This window comes from Aythya marila (genome assembly GCF_965140915.1).
Source record: "Aythya marila genome assembly, chromosome: 1".
Taxonomy (NCBI): Eukaryota; Metazoa; Chordata; class Aves; order Anseriformes; family Anatidae; genus Aythya; species Aythya marila.
In genome coordinates, this window is record NC_139042.1 from 70,964,197 (window position 1) to 70,985,144 (window position 20,948).

General features: G+C 44.8%; 1 protein-coding gene across 2 annotated transcripts; it reads left to right on the forward strand.

The window, feature by feature from the left end:
- Nucleotides 1-352: 352 nt before the first annotated feature.
- SHOX (SHOX homeobox) lies at nt 353-9,357 on the forward strand (the record flags this gene model as incomplete). 2 transcript variants are annotated; one of them, XM_082757656.1, is made up of 5 exons in its annotated part: nt 353-813; nt 3,570-3,778; nt 7,989-8,046; nt 8,136-8,227; nt 9,112-9,357. In XM_082757656.1, exons 1-5 carry the CDS (start codon nt 540-542, stop codon nt 9,355-9,357), a joined length of 879 nt encoding a protein of 292 aa, XP_082613782.1. In that variant the 5' UTR covers nt 353-539. The 2 variants fall into 2 exon arrangements, with proteins under 2 accessions (XP_082613782.1, XP_082613781.1); XM_082757655.1 differs by having other exon boundaries at nt 8,136-8,224.
- Between the last annotated feature and the right edge of the window lie 11,591 nt (nt 9,358-20,948).

A 20,948-nucleotide genomic window follows, 5' to 3' on the forward strand; every position in this document is an offset into this window, starting at 1 on the left:
ACAGTTATTTGGTTAGCTGGGTCCGCTTTTACTCACAGTGTTGCCGCGCACAGGATGTCCTTACAGTCAATTAAGTCTTCCTCGACTTTCATTTCTGCAGCCCCTTTACGGAATGCAGACCCCGATTTTTATGTTTTGCTCCTTTTCCCCTCCCTTTTATTCCTCTCTCTCCCTCTCCCTCTCCCCCTCTTTTTTTCGCTCTCGCCTCTTTGCCTCCCCAAACCGAGGTGCGGAGATGCCAAACAGTGATGAAATGAAAAGAAAGCCAATTGCTGGACTGAGGTGGGGGAGATAGCTGCTAGGAGTCCGCCTGCGACTATGGAGCAGGCAGTAATTGCTGGAGACAGGGAGAGCTGGGGGTTGGGCTGAGGTAGCCATGTATAAATAGTGTGATCTCAAATTGAAAGGCATAAATAACAGCAGGAGTGATCTAACCCTATACAGCCCATCTTCTACGTGCAAAAACAGCGTGCGGAGAGGACGGCCACATCTCCTACTGAAAACAAGTGGATCTCTGTGGATAAGATCACCGGGCAGCCATGGAAGAACTTACAGCTTTTGTATCCAAATCTTTTGACCAGAAAAGCAAAGAGAGCAGCAGCGGCAGTGGCAGCAGCAACAAGAAGGAGACGATCACGTACAGGGAAGTTTTGGAGAGTGGGTTGGCTCGCTCCAGGGAGCTTGGAAACTCTGACTCTAACCTGCAGGACATGACCGAGAGCAGCAACCACTGCCCGGTGCACCTTTTCAAAGACCACGTAGAGAGCGACAAGGACAAACTGAAGGAGTTCGCCGCGGGCAGGACGGCCGAAGGTAAGAGCGGGGCCGGCCGCCCTCCGCCCCGGCCCCCTCCCTGGCCGCCCCCGGCGCTGCGCAGCGGGTCCGAGCCCCGAGCCCGGCATTGCGGGGCTTTGCGGGGCTTTGCGGGCAGCCCCCCGGCCCCTGCCCTCCGTATGGGGTTAGCAGCACCCGGCCGTGCGTGTGCAAGGCGCACCCCGGCGTGCAAAAGGAGACGCAGCCTCGGGCCTCCCACCCCCCCCGCTCCCCACCGCCCCCCGGCCCGCAGCCGGCGCGGTGCTCTGGGCGATCTCTCGCACGGGGGAAGGGGGCAGACGTTTTTAGGTTTTCTTTATTTTTATTATTATTATTTTTTTTTGCCGGTCCGAGCCTGTCGGGACGAGGTCTGCCTCCGCAGACCTGCTCTTCCTGCTTCCGGGAGGCTGCCTCTCCTCCTGGGGGGGAGGCCGATGTGCGGGGGGCTCCCCGCGCCCCCCGTGCTCCGAGCCCCGGGCAGCAACCCGGGCCGGGCCGAGCCGAGCCGGGCCGGGCCGGGACGAGGCGGAGCCTCCCCAAAAAGGGGCCCAGGGGGCCCTGCCCGCCCCTCTCACCTGGGCCGGGGGGCGGCCCGGAGGGGCTCGGAGCGGCGGCCCCGCTGCTGGCAGGAGGGAGGTGAAATAAAAGGCGATTTTCCATCAGGCTGGCTCAGCACCGTGCCCAGGCTCTCGGGGAAAGGGGAGCACCAAAGGGCAGGGGGGATGAGAAAGTTGAGAAAGTGTCTCCAGGCGAGTTGGACAGGTGGACCTGCCTGGGGAGCTACTGGCCAGCTCGGGGTAATAAAAAGCGGTTAATAGGTTGGGGAACAACAGCCAGCCTTTCAGCTGTTTCCTCCCGTTTGATCTTGTTTAATAATAACGTTGGGTGAACGGCGATTTAATTTACAGCCCCGACGCTTGTGCAATATCCTTCTCCCTTCCACTCCCTCCCCAAATGGAAGGACCGGGTGCGATAGCACGGTCGGGTACCCGCATTTCTGCGCAAGCCGCTTCCACGCAGCCCTGCTGCTTGCGCTGCCTTGGGTCGCGGGCTTGCAGAGCGAGAGGGATCAGCGGGGAGGAATTATCCGCACGGAAGATATTAAAAAAAAAAAAAAAAAAGAAAAAAAAAAAGAAACCAGGGTACGGTCCAGGAAAAAAAAAAATCCTAAAGAAAAAAAAAAAAAGCGAACGAACGAAAAAATCTCTCTGCTACTCCCCTTTTTCCCCGTGTATCGAAATTCTGGCTTGTATGTTTAGCTAATCTAATCTATGGAGAGGGGCTGGGGGTGGGGATGGAAGGGAGGAGTTGGAAAGAACTGAGATGCTTGTGACAGTTTAAATTCATGCCAGGTTTCAGTCTAATTTCAACTGATTCCAGCGTGTGATTTCAGTCCCACCGATATGCTAGTTAATATTTTATACCTATCACGGACATGCTGTAGCCCCGTATCTCCGAAAGGAGACAGAGCTTTTGAACGCGGCCAATTTTCCCTAGGCATTTGCTGGGTTAGTCCCCTCGTCTTTTAATAGGGGTTCCCCTTACGGGAGAAGCGCGAACAAAATGCCATTAAAAACAACCAGCCAGCACCCCTCGGGAGGCCGGACCCGTCCCAAAGTTTTAGGCAGGCGATCGCTAGCCCGCAGCCGGGGAGCCCGGAGGAGTGGTTACTGTCGGGGACAGTTTGCATTTCAGAAGTCAACACGAGCTTAGTCATATGAATTTTGGAATGCCTCCGATTATATAGGCTTAGATATACGTGCATGCGCAGAGATGCGTGTAGATAAAACACGTATGCATGTGGTGAGGAGGGAGAACGAGACTGAAATCGGTACCGTCTGCGGATGCGGCTGTCCCGGCCCGCGGAGGGGAAGCGGGACAAAATCCCGGGACCCCGCCGGTGCCCTGCTCCCGTTCCGCTAACCGGGCTGAACGGGGGACAGTGCTTTAGGCCGCTGGGCAAAGTAGGGAGGAAGGAAACGAAAGCAAGACACCCCCAAAAGCACACGCTTAGGCAAGAAAGGGCAATCGCTTTCCCTCACTGGCACCCCAGTCCTGCTCCCCTCTGTCCCGGACATTCATGCCCAGGCGGCTGTCCTCATCTCCAGCCCTCCCCGAGCCCCCCATTGGGGCTGGGGGTGTTTGGAGGAGTTGGAGGCACCCTCGGTCCTTGAGCCCGCTGCCCCCCGACGGGCCGTGCGGCTGCTGGGTGCTTGGACCCGGGGGAAAGGGGTGATAACGGGAAGGGGGACGGGAGAGGACGCTCTCGGTCCCAGGCCCACGGAAAGTTTATTGTACGAGGCAAACATTTCCAGCCTAGCGTTTCCATGACCCCGGCGGGGAGCTTCTTACACAACCTTGTTTATTTCGAGAGAAAACAGGAGCGGAGAAACCCCCTTCCCCCGCCACAGGGTACCGGCGGTTCTCCTGACAGCCCCTTCCCCGGCCTGTCCCTGCAAGCAACATAAAGTGAAAATAATAATAATAATAATAATATCTACATTATTATTATTATTATTTTTTTCTGCCGGGGAACCGGCCGTGCTCAACCCGACCCGGTGCTCCCCGGCCCTGCCCCGACGGCGCGGCCCGGCTCCGGGCTGCCCGGGTCCCCGGTGCCCAGCGGTGCCCCCACGGGCTGAGCTGAATTTGGGGAAGCGGTGGGGGGGGGGGGAGCGGCCGTGTGCTGCGAGAGAAACTTGGGAGCGGTGCTGCGGGGAGGCTCAGTGTCGTTTTCCCCTTCCCCCTCCCGGCAGGGATCTACGAGTGCAAAGAGAAGAGGGAAGACGTGAAGTCAGAAGATGAAGATGGACAGACCAAGCTGAAACAAAGGAGAAGCAGAACCAATTTCACACTAGAGCAGCTGAATGAGCTGGAAAGACTTTTTGATGAGACTCACTATCCGGATGCCTTCATGAGGGAGGAACTAAGCCAGAGGCTGGGACTGTCTGAAGCTAGGGTTCAGGTAAGAGAAAGGCTCTGTTCCTGGAAACGTCCTCACCTCACCTCCTCCCTGCCAGCGGATCCTAGCGCAGTGCCCCGTTTCATCCCAAGCGGGGAGGTGAAGGCAGAGACGACACGTGTGATGGGGAAGCTGTTTGCGATGCCGGTGTACCTGTCCTGCCACACAATAAGGCTGCTCCGAGGGCGTCTGCCCGGTCCTTGCAATGCCTAGGAAGGTGGTTTGATTTTTATTTTCGGGGTGGTGGTGATGACGAGTCTCTAACAACTGTGCGATTTGCCTTTTTAAATTTTATTTTATTTATTATCGTATTTTTCCTTGCAAACGTGTCATTAACTCTCCCTTAATCCTCATTTCTTCTCGCCTTTCCTTTTATGGAGCCGTTTGTATAAAAAAAGAGGGGGGGGGGTGCAGAAAACAATCGCCGTGCATAAGGCTAGACGGTTCGGGTGCTCGGGGACGGGATTAGCCAGAGCCGGGGGAAAGGTGCCCCCTCTGCTTCGCACAGCAAGCGTATGAATGCATGGCACCCCATCTGCCGGAGTCTCCCCCCGGCCCTCCCATCCCGCTTCAGATGCAGCTAAATACCAATTAGCCTTCTAAACCCTGAAAATAGGTCCGGCTTGCTGTATTTCTGGGGCCATCGGAGCCGTCTGCTTCGGTGGCTTCGCATCGATTGTTTTTAAACTCGATTTGCGGTTTGCTGCAGGGGGAAAATACACCCCCTCCCCAAACCTGAAGCCAACTAGGGAACACATCCCCAAAACAGATGTCTCATAAAACAAACAAACAAACAAACAAACAAAATAACCCAACACCCTAGAAATAATTATTATAATCAACCTGTGGCTCTCTGAGCAGGCCCGCAGAGCAGGAGAAACCTGCAGGAACCCCCTTGCTGGGTTAGGACTCGATGCTTGGCCTCAGAGACCCCAAAGCAAACCAAAATCCAGCCAGAAAAAAAAAAGTCACCAAAGACCAAAGCAGCCTGGAGGCGATGGATGCGTGTGCACATGTACAGCTGCTGCCCGGGCGCCTGCGTGCCCATAGGTGCCCATAGGTGCCCGTGGGGGCTTCGGCGGCCGCACCCCGCCTTCCGTAGGGTCCCCGCGGTACTTTTGGAAGGCGGCCGGTGCTCCCCGATCCTGGCGGGCAGAGGAGGGGGGCGAGGGGCTGCTTCTTCCCGTGAGAGCCACGGGGGGAAGCCGAGGGGCAGGGGCCGACTCCTCCAGACCCCTCAGCACGCCTCCGTCTGAGCGAGTGAGCGAGCGAGCAGCACGCTCCAAACAGCTGCCTCCCGGAGGCATTTCCCGAAATAAATAACATAGCCGGGCTGTTTTCTTCCTTCTTCGTCTTCTTTTTATTATTTTACTTTTTAAAGGCTATTTTCAGCTCCTGCCTCTCTCGGTATAAGCGAGCAGGGTAGGGGATGGCGCCGGGCGCTCGCCTTAGAGAGGGATGCTGGCAGGGGATATTGCAGGGGTTCAGAGTGCTGCTGGCCTGCACTCTCCCGGAAGATTGATCTAAGCACACCATATAAATTAATGAAAAGATTAAACTTTTGCTGAAGGGGACATCAACTCTTATGTCATCTTCCCAGATCTTCTTACTTGGGCTCTGTAATATCTTTCCAAGGCCTTGATGTACTGTTTCTATAAAAATAAATTACTTGTAATTGAATTCTGCACTCTTTCTTTCAAGTACTTTATTACTGAGCAGCACCTTAACAGGATGTTCATAGTTGCAGGAAAATTGGTGCTTCAAGTGCTTACAGATCTCAAAACAGCACACCAAAAAAAGAGAGAGAGAGAAAAGCGCTACTGATTCCAGTGGAGGCTATGAGCGAGACAAATATGTATATATAATCATCTTACAAAAGAGGTTTGCACAAATGAAAATACTAGAAATAAAAGAAACATCAAGAGGGAAAAGAGGAGAAATAGATAATTAATTAGGAAATAAACTGAGAGCTTGAGATCCATGAAGAAATGGAAATGGAAAAAAAGCAGAAGGGGAGGGAAAAAAGAGGAAGATTTTTTTTTTTAATACTTTCAGAATTGTTCCCTAATTCCTATCTGAAGCGCTTGTCCCTTGCTGTTAAAGGATATAGTTTCAATTTAGTGTGGAAATTTGCTGTAAATAAATTGAAGCTCCTATGGTAGCTAGTCCTTATTAACCTTTTATTTTTAGTGTTGTACTGGAAACTCATATCACCCAGCTGTCAGGGTTATAATTGAAAGTTATGAGACCATAGTGAGGAGCAGGCAGTAATTCAATTACAACAAATATCTTTGGGTTTATGGTGCAGGGCTAAATTAAATGTCATTATTCACTGTCTCTAATGGAAATCAAAAGGAAATCAGATTAGAGCATTTGTGAAAGAAATCACTGAGTGATCCTTAATGAAGAAATAACTGTCTAAAACAGTGTACTGTGCTTTACTTAGCATATTCATGACTAATTGGAATTGATCGTGAATCACACCAAGCCTGATTTATTATCGCTTAACGCAGTGGCTAATTCATCACTTTTATTCCTCATAACCTTATTTTTTCATAGCTAAAGGGAAAGGGCACTTCGTTTTCCAGATTTAAATATAATTTCTGTTTGAAAGATGTTCTGATTTGCAAGAGAAGTTGTTTAAACGCTGCTTAAATTCCTCCTGACAATTTATACTCCTTTGGAGAGGGAGAGAGAGAGCAAGGGGGGCTGGAGGGGGTGGCGTGCGGGGGGAAACACACACGAGGAGATTTCCTGCAAGGATTTACAACTGTAAAAAAAAAAAAAAAAGCATTATTGTCGCAACCGCCAGATGATATTTTGCATGCTTATCTAAAAATCCCCAGCAGCCCGACTTAAAGGCAGCGACGCTGCCGGTGCGCTGCGGCACGAGACGCAGCCGGTGCGGTGCGTGTCAGGATGCGGAGGGGGCAGCCAGGGCTGCGGCGGCAGATGCAGGCTTGTCGCGGGGGGGGGGCTGTGTCGGCGACAGGCGACAGCGGACAGTCCGCAGCGCCCCGCAGCGCTCCGCAGCCGCCCGAACTCCCCGGGCCACCCCGGGCAGGAAAAATGGTGCTGGAAATCAGAGAAGGCCAATTCCTACTTAAGAAAATCACTGAGGTACCCGAGGTAATTAATGCCTTTGGAAGCCTTTCTTTGCACTAATTACTCCGTTGTAAATGACCATCATTAAGGCAATTGAAGAAAGCTTGAAGGGAAAATTTGATGTAGGAAGTGCAGTTAGTATTAATTAACCGTATGATCTCTTGGCAAGTGCGAGAACATCAAAGGTGGAAGGTGTTTACTTAGCTCCAAGATTTTATCAGCCGTGAAAGTCAATGTTTGTCCACAAGCGGTGGCTTTGGTGTGCGGATCAGGGGCCGCGCAACATTTCGGTCCGTGCCTCTGACGGTCCCCCTGGGGAGAGTCGCTAAACCGAGCACCTCGGGAAAGTGACCAACATCAGAAATGCCCTCGGAAAAGTCGCGGTGGCGACGGGAGGTCCTGCGCTTTTTCGAGTCAGGGAGCCCAGAATTAGGGCAGGGTTACTGGTTTGCAGGCGTTTCTAAGGCAGGGGCATATGTACTTCTCTGAATCCCTGTCCGGGAGGACGTTGCTCTTCTTTGCTACAGAAGCGAGGTTTCTTTCACTCTAACGTTTTGGGGAACGGGAGTGACTCAGCCCCTTTGTTCAGCTCGGTGTCTCGCATCTACTCTGAGGTCTCCGGCATTCCCACGCCCGGCCCCGTCTTTTAGGGGCCAGACCCCACGCTGGCTGTTGCCTGGACGCTGAGGTGCAATAGGATCGGATACCGGGTCGCCCATGGGCTTGGAGTGGGCAGATTTAGGGATCTGCCAGCGCTGCCCCCTGCTCCGGGCAGGGGGCGCAGGGACAGCCGCAGCTCTCCCCGGCTCCTGTCAGCCCGGCCCGGGATGGGCTCAGTACGAAGCCCCTGGGTCCCCAAGCTGCGAGGCAGCTTCTCTCCTCCTGGATTCTCCCCCCAAAAGCGGGACCCCCCCCGCAGGCAGAGAGGCTGCCCCCCGGGCTGCACTGTGCCCCCGGGGACGGAGCTGAGCGGAGCTGCGCGGAGCCTCCCGGCCCGGCTCCCCCCTCCGGCCCCGGAGCTAATCCGCTTTCTTAGCAGCTGCCCCAGTCTACCTCCAATTTCTTTTTTTTTTTTTTTTTTGGTTTTGTTTTCCTTTTCTTTTTACAGGTGTGGTTCCAGAACAGGAGAGCAAAGTGCCGAAAGCAGGAAAACCAGATGCACAAAGGTGGGCAGGGGGCGCGGGCCGGCCGGGGGGCGGCGGGCGCGGACCCCGGCGCACCCTCATTGCTCACCCGGCCCCGTCTCTCTCCGCAGGTGTGATCCTGGGGACCGCCAGCCATTTAGACGCCTGCAGAGTGGCCCCGTACGTGAATATGGGAGCCCTGAGGATGCCTTTCCAACAGGTAGTTAGCTCCGCTTCTCTTTCCCTCTCCCCTCCACCCCCCCTCCCGGCGAGCTCCGACCCCCTTTTCGTTTGCACGGGAGGAAGCCGGACACGTTTACAAGTGCCGTTTATACACAAGTTGGCACGTTTTAAAAACAGACCGTAAAAAAACTTGGCGAAGGAGCCCCCGCCCGGCTGCCGGCGGCTCAGCGCCCCTCGGGCCCCGGGGAGGGGGCTCCGAGACGCCCCGTGGGGGCACAGGGGGGTGAGGGGGGCCTGCGTGTGGGGGAAACCCGGCCCCCGGCAGCCGGTTCTTGTCGCTGCTCCCCCCTCTTCTTCTTCTTCTTTTTTTTTTTTTTTTTTTTTTTTTTCAGTCAATTAATCGGGGAATCGATTTTCCTGGCCCGAAGGGACCCTCCGCCACCTACTCCTTCTCGGAGACACGTGGAGCTGACAGATTAATTGTATTGATTTTTAAAAGACATATTTGGACCAAAATAATTAAATACATAAATAAACTTCCCCCCCCACACACCCCTCCACACCCCCCAAACTCCCCGGAGCTGAAATCTCTCAGTCAACCCAGCGTGTTTGCGCAGGTCGAGGGCTCTCCAAAGCAAACACCGCCCTGGCAGAAAGGCGGCGAGTTTTTTAAGCTGGGTTTAAAACAAACAGAAGGAAAAAGGACAGAAAAAAAGAGAAAGAAAAGAAGAAAAGGGAAGGAGGAGGGGGGGGGAGCAAGAAGTTGGGTAGCAGTTACAGCGCGGGTTTGTCCTTCGATTTGCGGTGCCGTGGCGGGGTTGTGGGGTGGGTTTATCCTTGGACTTGCGGTGTCCGGGCGGGGCGTGGGGTGGGTTTGTCCCTGGATGTGCCGTGCCGTGACGCCGTGTCTCTCCTGCTGCCCAGGTCCAGGCGCAGCTGCAGCTGGAGGGGGTGGCCCACGCGCACCCGCACCTGCACCCGCACCTGGCGGCCCACGCGCCCTACCTGATGTTCCCGCCGCCGCCCTTCGGGCTGCCCATCGCCTCCCTGGCCGAGTCCGCCTCCGCCGCCGCCGTGGTGGCCGCCGCCGCCAAGAGCAACAGCAAGAACTCCAGCATCGCCGACCTGCGGCTCAAGGCCCGCAAGCACGCCGAGGCCCTGGGGCTCTGACACGCTTCGGCCCCGGCCCCCCCCCGCACACACACACACACACACACACACAGCCCCTTACTCGACCCCCTGTCGCCCACCCCACCCATCGCCCCCGGGCCGCCTCGCCTCCACCTCTCAGTGTTTTTTAATTTTTATTTTATTTTTTTTGTCCTCTTTGATTTGATTTGTTTCTTTTTGGTTTATTTCCCCTCGCTTTTTTTTTTTTTTTTTTTTTTTTTTTTTTTTTTCCCCCCAGAACTTTCCGGCAGCCTTCTCCCGCTGCTCTCCCCTCGCCTCATCCCGCCTAGCAGAGACTTCGTGGCCGGGGCGAAGACGGCGACCGTTGGAGGCCGTTGGTTGCCGTTGGGAGGCGTTGGCGGCCGTTGGCGGCCGTTGGGAGCCGTTGGTGGCCGTTGGCACGTGGGGAAACTCTCCCGGCCCCGGGTCCCCGGGCACACTCACACACACGCACGCACACACACACACACACACACACAAACCAGAGACTTTGAAGAGGAGAAAGTAGGTGGGAGGACAGACAGACAGACAGAGAGGAGGGAAAGAGGAGAGAGAAAAACAGAACACCACCACCACAACAGAGAAGGAAACGATCTCTAAATTATGTTAATCTGTGAACATTGGGGACCTTTGGATATTTTTTTTTTTTTTGACCCTGGCAAAAGTGATCGCTCCAGCGTAACGTCATCCGCTGCTGTCAGTTTTGCTACCTTGTGCATGTGTCTAACTAAACACGTTTTGAGGATCAAAAGTATATTAGAACAAAACTAAACAAAACAAATAATAATAATAATAAATAATAAATCCTTGGGGCTGGTCTCCATTAAAGATGACATTTCTTTGTTGCCAACAGTATTATTTCACTGCCATGAATCTCTTCCATCACTGAGGAGCTGCTGCTGCAGAACTGGTTTGAATTTAAATGTGGAATTTCAGATCTGAGGCAAGGCAGTTTTTTCCTTTCTTTCCTATAAAAAAGCAGCAATAACAGAAAAATATGCGTCTCAAATGGCTATGTCCTTTGAAAAGAAAAAAAAAAAAAAGAGAGAGAGACTAGAATTTACTAATCTTTAATAATAACTTGAAAGATGGGAACACTAAGAAATGCACCTGTTTTGCCAGAATCACCTGAACTCAAAGAGATGTGTTGTGCCATAGAAACAGGTCAATTTTTCTATTTTTCTTTTTTCCAAATGTCTGGATCATTGAATTGAAATCTTGCTGTTTTACAGGATGTAGAAAGAATGACTTATACAACAAAGATGGACATATGGTTTTAAGGCATAATACTGATGCAGTGTTAATTTTAGTGAAATGCAATTAAGTGCAGTAAAGTGCAATACTGTAAATATTATAGATTAAAAAGAAATAGCCGTACTTATTCTGTTAATAACTGATTCTGCAAGAACCATAACTTAAGTCCTTTATGCTCAGACTGGTGCATTGCAGTTCTTTGCCAAAATGACGGTCTGAGTCCTCTATGAATGGATAAAGTTATATGTATCACGTATGGGAAAAAGTAGATGCCATGATTTCTAGTTGAGTCAACGTGCCATATTTCTGGGAACTAAGCTGAAAAGTCTGTATGACATTTTTTTTGCAATCATTTTAAGTAAAGAGAAAAAACACACAAACAACAACCCACAGAAGTGTTTTGTAGAGGTGGACAAGTTTGATATTTGGCCATTTTAAATTTTGCCTGTGATTTAGTTACCAAGTCTAAAGGTAATGCTTAAACAAACTATTATAAATGCAGAAATGATGGGGACGATGAAAATCCTTTAAATTTTGTTACCAAAGTGTCTGGGTTTTTTGGCCCTCTCCCTTTCCTCCATATTTCTACTTTTTATGCTATTCACCTCTAATGAGTCTATTATAATTTTTTTTTTTTTTTTGGGGGGGGGGGAGTAGTGAGGGGAAAGAGGAAAGTGCAAATGTTGGTCTTTTCTACATCTAACAAGACAGCTATTTGTTGCCTTTGCTATCAAGGCCTGCATTCATGGAAGGTTATCCTCTCAACAGTACTATTAAGCATGCTTTTTATGTCTCTTTTAACAAATCACTACTAGTTTTGGCTTTTGCTGATGTTTATCGAATCCAAATATTACTGTAGGACAAAAAATCAAACTGTAGAAAAATTTTAGACACTTGTCTCTTTTTTTTTTTTTTTTCTCCTTCAAGTTTTGATATTTTCTAGCAAGCAAAATTTCTGAAATGTCAAGGTTGTGCCATTTCCCTTCTATTTATGATGTGAGAAGTAGTTATATTTTGGATTAACAAGAGCTGAGAATTGTTACCTGCCTTTTCTACCTCTCTGTGAAAGCCCTGTACCTTTTTAAAATAAGGCCAATATATTAAGATAGTATTACTTGTTGCTGAGAACTATGGACAAAAATCTCAGCAATTAACATTTTCTTATTGAAAGAAAACATTACCTAGAAAGGAAAACATTATTCATGATGATGTATGATTTTGTGGCTAAAGTAAGAAATATTCAGAATGGTTCCAGCACTTCTAACGTGCACATATTAAAAATGATAAACATTACCATAGAGATGTTTTAGGCTACCAGAAGTAATTTGTTATGCTTGATACCTACAGCCACTGAAGGAGAATTTGATACAAATTGTTGAATACTGAAGGCAAGGGAGTTTTTGATTCAGTGATATGCTAGTTATCTCTACCTGTGATCCAACTATTCCCCTTTCAAGTCCTCTTTTGATAGTTTATGAGGGGCTTGTGTTATTCTTCAGTCCTGTGCAGGAATTTCACAAACCAGTGAGTTTCAACCCTAAATAATTCTACAGGATGAACTCATTTGACATGATAGGTTTGGGGTCTGAATTTTCTTGGATGTTTTCAAATGAGGCTGCCCAGCACTCCTGATCTCACAGCGTTGCAGGATGCATGTGCTGTATGGATCCCTCTCAAATTGGAAGGTATAACTGCTCCACTATTGCTATTTTACTAGGTACCGACACAGCAAAAGTGGTTTTAGGTTTCTCTCAGAAATTTTAATGCATATTTTCTTTCTTGTATTCAAAAAACGTTGGTAATACAAATGCAGTTCCCTGCTAGCTTAAAATAAAAGGATGATAGTGTAGCATACTTATTTACAGAAAGAAAATTTTTTACAGAATGAAACATTTTTACAGTTTCTCTGGATTACTAGGACCTTTTAATGGCTGTCCCAAGGGCAGTCTTGCTCTCCATCGCAGAAGGGAGGAAGATGGCAAGAGTTATCAGTTTATCCTGTTTTGAAGGAGGTACCATAGATCGTCCTGGGGAAAGGGTCTGGACATCGCTGAGAATCTGCCAAGGTACTTTGTGCTGCTCTTGCATTTCATTTAACATGAAAGGAAATGGAAAGGTGCACTGAGCAAGGGCTGTATCCAAAACCGGTTCTGCTTTGTTTATTTCTAGAATGGGTCAGTTGCATCAGTGGTGGTATAAAAACTTTGCCTTGCTTTGGATGGCTTCTTCTTGCCATCCTCATGTTACTGGAAAGAAATGAGGAGTCCTACTTGGGCTACAGTGTTATGGGCTGTACTTTTCACTGAGTGCAAGTCACTGTGGCTCTGTTTGCCCTGTGGAACTCCAGTGATCCATACAAACTGAGAATCTGGACTGAAGTGTCTACTCTGTCACAGTTATCATGTGTTCTTACCTTTGCCCTTTTTTTTTTTATTATTATTATTTTTTCTTTAGGAGATTGAAGATAAGATAGCCAGGGTCCCAAGGTGCTTATTAAAGTTTATAAGTATTGTAACTGCGTTAGGTTTTTAGGCATGCCAAACCTCATTTATGGTCCGTCATCATCCAACAAGATCTTTGCATTATCTTTCATGGAGAAACATGAGTTTTCCAAGACCATGAAAACAGCAGGCACTGGGCAGAATTCCTTTGGAGCAGGCCTTTGTTTAATGTGTTTGGATTGCTAAAGAATCTTCCTCGAATGTTCGGTCCGGTATTTTGAAAAAATAACTTGAATGATTGCCAAATGAATTGTTTACAAACAAGCCTATAGAAAAAGCTTTGTGCATTACATGGGTCCTTTTGTAATGAAAAAAACCCACCATCCTATGATCTTTTTTTTGAACTGTCAAATAAGCTTAAGTATTTCATCCATTTGTATCAAAAGAGAAAGCAGACTCCATGGTTCATTTTTATTGACTTGGAAATGTGTGAAAAAAATTATACTGGATTTTTTTTTTTTTTTTTTTTTTTGCTTAGTAGGGTCATATAGATGTAGTGACATTTTGGTTAATATCATAATACTTAGCACTTATATAATGTTTATTTGCAAAGCACTGTATAAATGTTTATTATTTAATCTCACCCATTATGAAGTAGGTAAGAATTATTATCCCCATTTTTGTAGAAATTAAGGTATATAAATCAAAGACCAGTTTCCATCACCCATAGACAGCACCAAGTATTTTTACTTGTGATTTTGTAATGTAGCAGCATCCCCCAGATCATAATCTGACAAAAAGTTCATGGTGCCAGTCACCTTTCAAAACCGTGAGTAGCAGAGGCGCAGCTCCAAGGCATTTGAACACCATACCTGACTTTATCAGAAGTCTGAAAGGGAACATTGAGCATGATTCAGAGTGGCAGTGTGTTCTCCACAGAACAAGAAGTTACTGCCCAATCCTCTGACCTTGGACATCAGTGGGAGTTTTGTTTGTGACTCAGCGGGGCCAAGTTGTGACAGTGCTAAAGCTAGAGCTGAAAATCAGAATTCCCAGTAGCATGCACAAATTGCTAGAAAACGCCAAATTTCCAGCTTCCCCTACTATAAATTTTTCACAAAGACCAACTGTACTGATGTCAATTCTTTGCATGCTTTACCTGCTATATCTTTTAGTCCTGTGTTTGCCTATAAAATAATAATAAGACATGATTTGGATTGACATAACATTGACATGTTGGGACTGTTGACTCAAATACAGTAGACATGTAGTCCTACAGAAATTCAGATCTCTAAGGCAAGAGCAGGTTATGATTTTTTTTTTTTTATTTTTTTTTTTAGTGACAAAAATATGCATGCTTACTGCTCTTTTAAACGTGCTAGGCAAAATAAATTGTTTATTTGTTTTTAGACAGATATTTTTTTTGAGACATTCTTTGGAGATGGCAGATGGCAGGCTTTTTACCCCTTCAGTTTGAGAACAAATTTTGAAGTATGGAAAAGATAGATTACAAGTCTTTCTTAGAAATGTGTTTATTTTTGTAATGTCTAATATCTAATGATTCAGGTGACATCCTTGGAATTGCTAATGGTACTCAACTCTATAAAGTGCACACAACCAATATGGTTGGAAATTTTGTTGTGTTTAAGAAGGATTATCAAAGAGTCCCACTTCTCATCTGTGAGCAGCCTACTGACCCCACTATGGTGTTTTTTCCCCCTGATATGTCAGAGTTCCCATGGTTAGCAAGTTTCAAAAGAGCTGTGGCTAACATGGTCACTTGAAAACTTCTACTGGTTGCAGTAAGATTTGGTAGACCTGGAGAAGGCCTGGTATTGGAAACAGTAAAAAGAAATGCGGTGTGCTGCAGAGTGTGATCTCTCCTTAAGAGAATAATTGAGCCTTTTGCTTTATGACTCATGCTGTTTGTAAAATTACATCTCTAAGCTGCATCTTCTTTAAAAGGTGCACCATGGGTCTTATTGATGTAACCCAGTGGCTGTTATTATATTGGTTATTTTTGTTAATTGGCCTTTCTAGCTAGATCAGTGAAAGGCCATAGGCTTTGGCATTTGAGGCATTCTTCAAAAGGGGTATGATACCAGGTATACCTCAAATTTTGTTTGTCTGTTAGACAGATTTGATGCTAACAGTTGGTGCCTAATTTTAGTAAATCAGACTAGAAATTTGCTGATTTCCAATAAACAATTGAAACTTGATGCAGTTCATACACCTTATATTGAAAATTGATATTTAACTAAAATCAGTTGAAGAATGTAGAAAATATCAGATTTTGAAGCTGAAGATATTTATTGAAAGGCAATACTTTCATGAATCTAGGCTTATGGTATGTATTAATTACATCAAAGACAGGCAAATATCTCTGTTCCTTTGTATTAATGTATGTGGATGTTTTATTTATTGTTTTGTTTGAAAAATTCTAAATGTGTATTATTTTAATTATGTTGAGTGTAAATTTGACAATGTTTTGCATTTATTTTTATATTTTTTAAACCTGTTGCTTTTGCAAAACTATGAGCAGCCAGTGCGATTTACAGTACCATTGCGTTGTTTTGGTTATGTACACATAGTGTGTCTGAGTTTACAGACATTTCAGGGATTACTAAAATGAAAAAAAGTATTCCAAAACCAACTCGTCTTAAAAATTTGTACCCCTTTGCTATTGTGGAAGAGAAAAACAAACGAACAAACAACTTTTTAAGGTTTCAGTTATGCCAGCATGCTCCTACATGAATTCACCAGACATGTTGAGTTCCAGTTTCAGAGTGTATTATGTTGAATCACATGATATGAATGTACATCTTGTAAAAGTGAGATATGAATAAACTTATAAATATTTGTAATCATGTGTTAAAGAATACCCCAAAAATATTACCAAATGGTCTATAAATACTAAGGTATTTTCCCCTGTTAAAGCAGAACTTTTCTGTATTTAACACTTTATTTAGTTTTTTTTTTTTTTTTTTTTTTTTTTTTTTTTAACATCATACTCCCTTTCTTCTTGCAAGGAATGAATGCAGTGCATTTTAATCTGTAGTTGTAGTTCTTACAGATCTATCACTGGCTCCAAAGTTAGTATTACAGAGCAAGGTATAGCTTAGTGAAGACTAGTGAGAACCTAGCCTCTTGCATCCCATCTATGAATAATTATTTTATTTTATTTTATTTTATTTTATTTTATTTTATTTTATTTTATTTTATTTTATTTTATTTTATTGATTGCTAAATTGTCCTTAGCATCAACTGAAATAAAGGACTCCACATACTGGACTATTCTACAGATTGAAATTGATGGGTATGATCTATTGTCTGCTCAAATGAATAGGAGAGGCATCAGATCATGCCCTTATATGTAAAGCAATTAAGGAATTTTTCCATGTCGCTGATTATCAGCACATTAGATATAATTTTCTCCTATAGTTTTAATCTTTACAGTAGTGAACTGTTTTTTTTTTTTGTTTTTGTTTTTTTTTTTTTTTTCTGGTGTTGAAAAGGATACCTAAGAAATTCTCCTGTTCCCATGCATAGTGTTTTTTCATCAACGGCAAAAGCAAACTGGGTTTGTGGAAATTTGTTAGGGTCTGTGGGTCAGGTTCCAACCTTGAGATCTAGTCACGAACATTAGTGTAGACTTGTCTTGTTTGAAGGCCATCTTGTCTGACACATATGTTGCATTTAAACTTCATCAGCCTTGCATGAGGGGCAGCTCCCTGTCTCAGACATTCCCACAGATCCTCCCAGCAAGTCCTTTTCTTGTCTGCAGCTGGCTGTATGAACTGAAGTAAGAATTTGTACCCGGCTTTTCTATCCTCACATTTTCTGCAAGTATTTACACCAGTTGGAGGATCTGAACTGGCACCTAACTGGAAAGCAATTGGTACAATATTCCCACATCATGATTACTGTTTCTCTCTAATCCAACACCACAAACTGACATCCTGTTTTTCCTGTCATTAACTATGTAAGAGACAGGCTATTATAAGAAAGTTAATCCTTCCTTTCTGTCTCTTAAAGGTACGTGGGCAGTGAATGCTTGTCAGTAGCATGTACTGTAAGAGCAATCAGAAAAAATATAAAGTGATAACAGCATGTGCTGAAAGATTAGCTTCACCAGAAGACCAATAGCAATATAAAATAAATGTTTAAGCACTTTTTTTTTTTTTTGTATACTCATTTTTAGTTCAGATTTTGAAGAGAGAGAAATTATTTTAGCAATTAGTTTTTATGGAGATTTTTTTTCCTTCTTAATTTTTGTTAATAAGTGTGCTTTTCAATGGCTACTAGTTCAATTCATTTCTGAATTCACTGAAATTTCTGGGGGAGGTTTCTTCTCTCCTGTCTTTGGGTATATGTATTTTTTTCTTTGCATGAGAATTTATTTTTAATTAAAAAAAAACCAAACTTTATTACCATCAGCATTTTTGGCTACTGTCTCTAGTTCTCTCTGTAGGATCAAAATTGAATTGGATAAGAATAAACACAGTAAGAAAATAAATGCCTTATGAATTGTCACTAAATTTTCCTCTCTTTCTTGAGTAGCTTCTCATTTAGACTGTTACTTTTTGTGTTGCATACATCTGAAAATAAAATTACGAGGAGCTGCACAGGAAACTGGACTGAGTATCTGTAGGCATGAATACCCATGAACTGTGGAAAATTTACCAGTATTTGTGGTTCAGTCCTATGCTGCCTGCATATCTAAAACTCCAGTTAAAGTTAAAAAGAAACCTATATACTCAAGTCTGCAGAGGCAGCTACAGAAAGACAGATCTAAATTCATGGGCCACATGTAAATGACTAGCAATTGCATAACAAAACAAAAGGAAGCATATGTAATTTCATTTCCCCAAATCGAATACTCAGACTTTGTTAACAATATGATTAAGAGTAATGACACTAGTCTTACATTTAATTGCTGGTTTATAATTGCTACCAATAGGATGTAAAAATACAAGGTCAGAAAGCTGGATCCAAAGAAGGGTCTTTATGTCTCACTCTAAAGTTAGATTTCAGAGGAATTTAAGCCCTTAGTTCCAAAACCTTAACACAGGACTCTTGGCTGCTTCTCAAACTCTATTGAAGCCTGGGGGTTGCAGGTCCTCTAGTTTCACACATTAAATTTCTCCATGAGCCTAATGTTCTGCTTTTGTGCGTGCCTGGCACCTGTCAGATCTCTGCGGCTGGGAGGCTTTCTCCTCTGTTAGACTGACTGAATTACAGAAGCTGGGCATCTCTTTCATCTTGCTTAACTTCAGATATTTCCAGTGCAGTTATCCACAGCAGAACTTGTCAGTGGAAACAGACACTTTTAGCAAATAGGTGAGTGTATTAAGGATGAACTTTAGAAGCAGCCTGGCTCAGATGTAGCCATCTACCCTGTAGACACCTCTCTTTGGACAGAAAAATTCCATGACAGGTGTCTTCCACATGCTTCCTTTGTGTGTCTTCCACTGTGGAAATGATGTTCCACCACTTGGGTTTCTTCAGAGGAGGAGATTTCCTTTTACACAACAACTCAGTAGCTATTAGATTCACCTAGGAATCTACAATTTGGGTTTTCCTGTTTTTTTTTGTCTGAATAGATGGGGTAAATGAAAAGCTAGAGCTCTTGATACTGGAGAAATACTTTACAAGACAAACTAGACAGGGATCTGTTGGGAAAATGTTGACTGTAGCTATGCCATTTAGATAGCATAACAAGCAAATGCTATGATTTCAGCTATAGCTGGTTTTGCTAGCATTTTTTTTTTTTTTCTTTTCCATGATATAATAGTCAACCAAAGCACAAATTGATTTTCTACAGGTACTTGGGAAAAAGAACTTTCATAGTTTTCCCTAGGTGTGGCTCAATATGATAAGGTTTGAATATTTCTTAAATATATCAGCTTTACACAGCAAAGTTCCTAGATTTCATGAAGTTTTCAATTTTCCTCTCTTTCTGGTTGTAAAAAGACCTCTTGAGGGGAGTAATATAGATGTACATATACATATAAACATTGATAAACAAATCCATCAAAGCCTGACAGAATTTCAAATACCACGTATACAGACTTAGGATCTTTAGTGAAGCAATCTCATATGGTTCCATCTTATGTTATCATATGATTTTTTACCACAAGACCATTGTCTTAGTTGGTACATGAAGTAAGCTGTGCTCAAGGACTGAGTCAAGACTGTGAAGAGAATGAACCTTTTTTGTAGGATTGCGCCTCACTTGCTTGATGTACCTGTAGGTGTCCATATGTACAAGGGGGCAACACACTGCAAAAAAACGTAAGTTTGGCTTTGTCACTAACACAGTTAATGATCATGCAGGAGAAGCAGATCTATCCAGCTACAGGCTGATACTACTAGATACTTCTAAGGTAGTAAGGCATTTTCAGGATATCCTTTAAGGTGTGCTTTTTGTGTTTTGGCGGTTAAAGTCACAAGACCGGGAGTCTTATGTACTGAAATGCTCAGTTTTGTCTGTCACAACTTTAATTATCAGAGGCTTGGGACTCTGAGGAAGAGAGAAGCATTATGTAGCAGTGTAGATTTGTTCAGTCAATGTACCGTTGACTTATTAGGTAGGTCATTATGTCTTTCTGCTTCATTCTATGAAATGGGTTTAATGACAGTTTCCTAGCGTGTGCATAGGAGTGACACTCTCCTAGTGTGTACATAGAGGGATTGTGACCATAAATTCATTAATCTTTATAGTACATTGATATACTAGATTTGCAAGCATCAGCACAAAACCCATGAGGCAAGAAGAAACTCTGTATTCAATGCAATGTTCAGAGGATGTGCAGTAAATAAAGCATGAGGATAAAGAGAAATATTGAGCAGCTGCTGTATTCACTGAACACTTTGCACAGAATAAAGCTGGGGTCCTGTGGAAAAAAAAAAAAAAAGAAAAAAAGAAAAGACATCATATAATTAAAGTACGTATCATAATGTGTATACACATGGGAGTAGAATTCAATTGCACAGTAAACGCCAGTAATGTCTGTTCCTGACTTTTGGGTGTTTAATGAATTAAACGCTTATTTTTTCAGCCTTAAGTATCATTTCCTTCAACATTTACATATCTGATTGCCTAGTTATTCTTTTTCAAATTAAAAATTTAAAAAGCCAGACTGTATTCACTGTAGAACCATTAAGTCTGGGGTGCTGGACTATCTGGTGGAGTCTAAAGGCGACTTGATCCACAAAAGAGCCTGTTAATAGAAGAAAAGATAGTCATAAGACTTGGTCAAATCAGCTACCTGAAGAATTGAACTTATTGACACAAAATGTACGGAAGGCTTCATTTTATGGACATTGGAGCCCTCTGATTTGAGGGATGGTTACGAGTTTGGGGCCTCTTGTGATTAGAGATCAGAAAGACGAAGGTTCTCAGTTTACATAAGCTTTCAGCACAGTGAGTCTCTGCTTAACAGTAAAGGATATGAAAGGCTCACAGAAATTAACTGTAGTGAGCAATCTGTACATTTACTTTAGGCCAAATGATACTTCGACTTGGGAAAAAGATTCCCAGTCCCCTTTTGTTCTCATCCCATCCAGATGAGAACATCCTAGTCCATCCCATGCAAAGTGTGCTCCATCGTCACTTGTGATGTGGTGCTGGTGCTGCTGGATATATAACTGTTCAGAATGTAGAAAATTACAGCTGTGAACTGAAGGTATGCTAGATTAAAGCAAGGGGAACAGCTGGGAAATACAGAAGCTAGCCAAGTCTGTAGTGGTTTCATTAGGAGATGCACAAGCTTTAACCCGGTGTAGGGGGTGAGATGAATGACTGTGTTATCACTGGTTGACAAATGAGGTCTTTCTTCAAGGGCTAATTCAATTTAGTGTATGCCATGTTTGCCAAAGACTATGAACATGTAT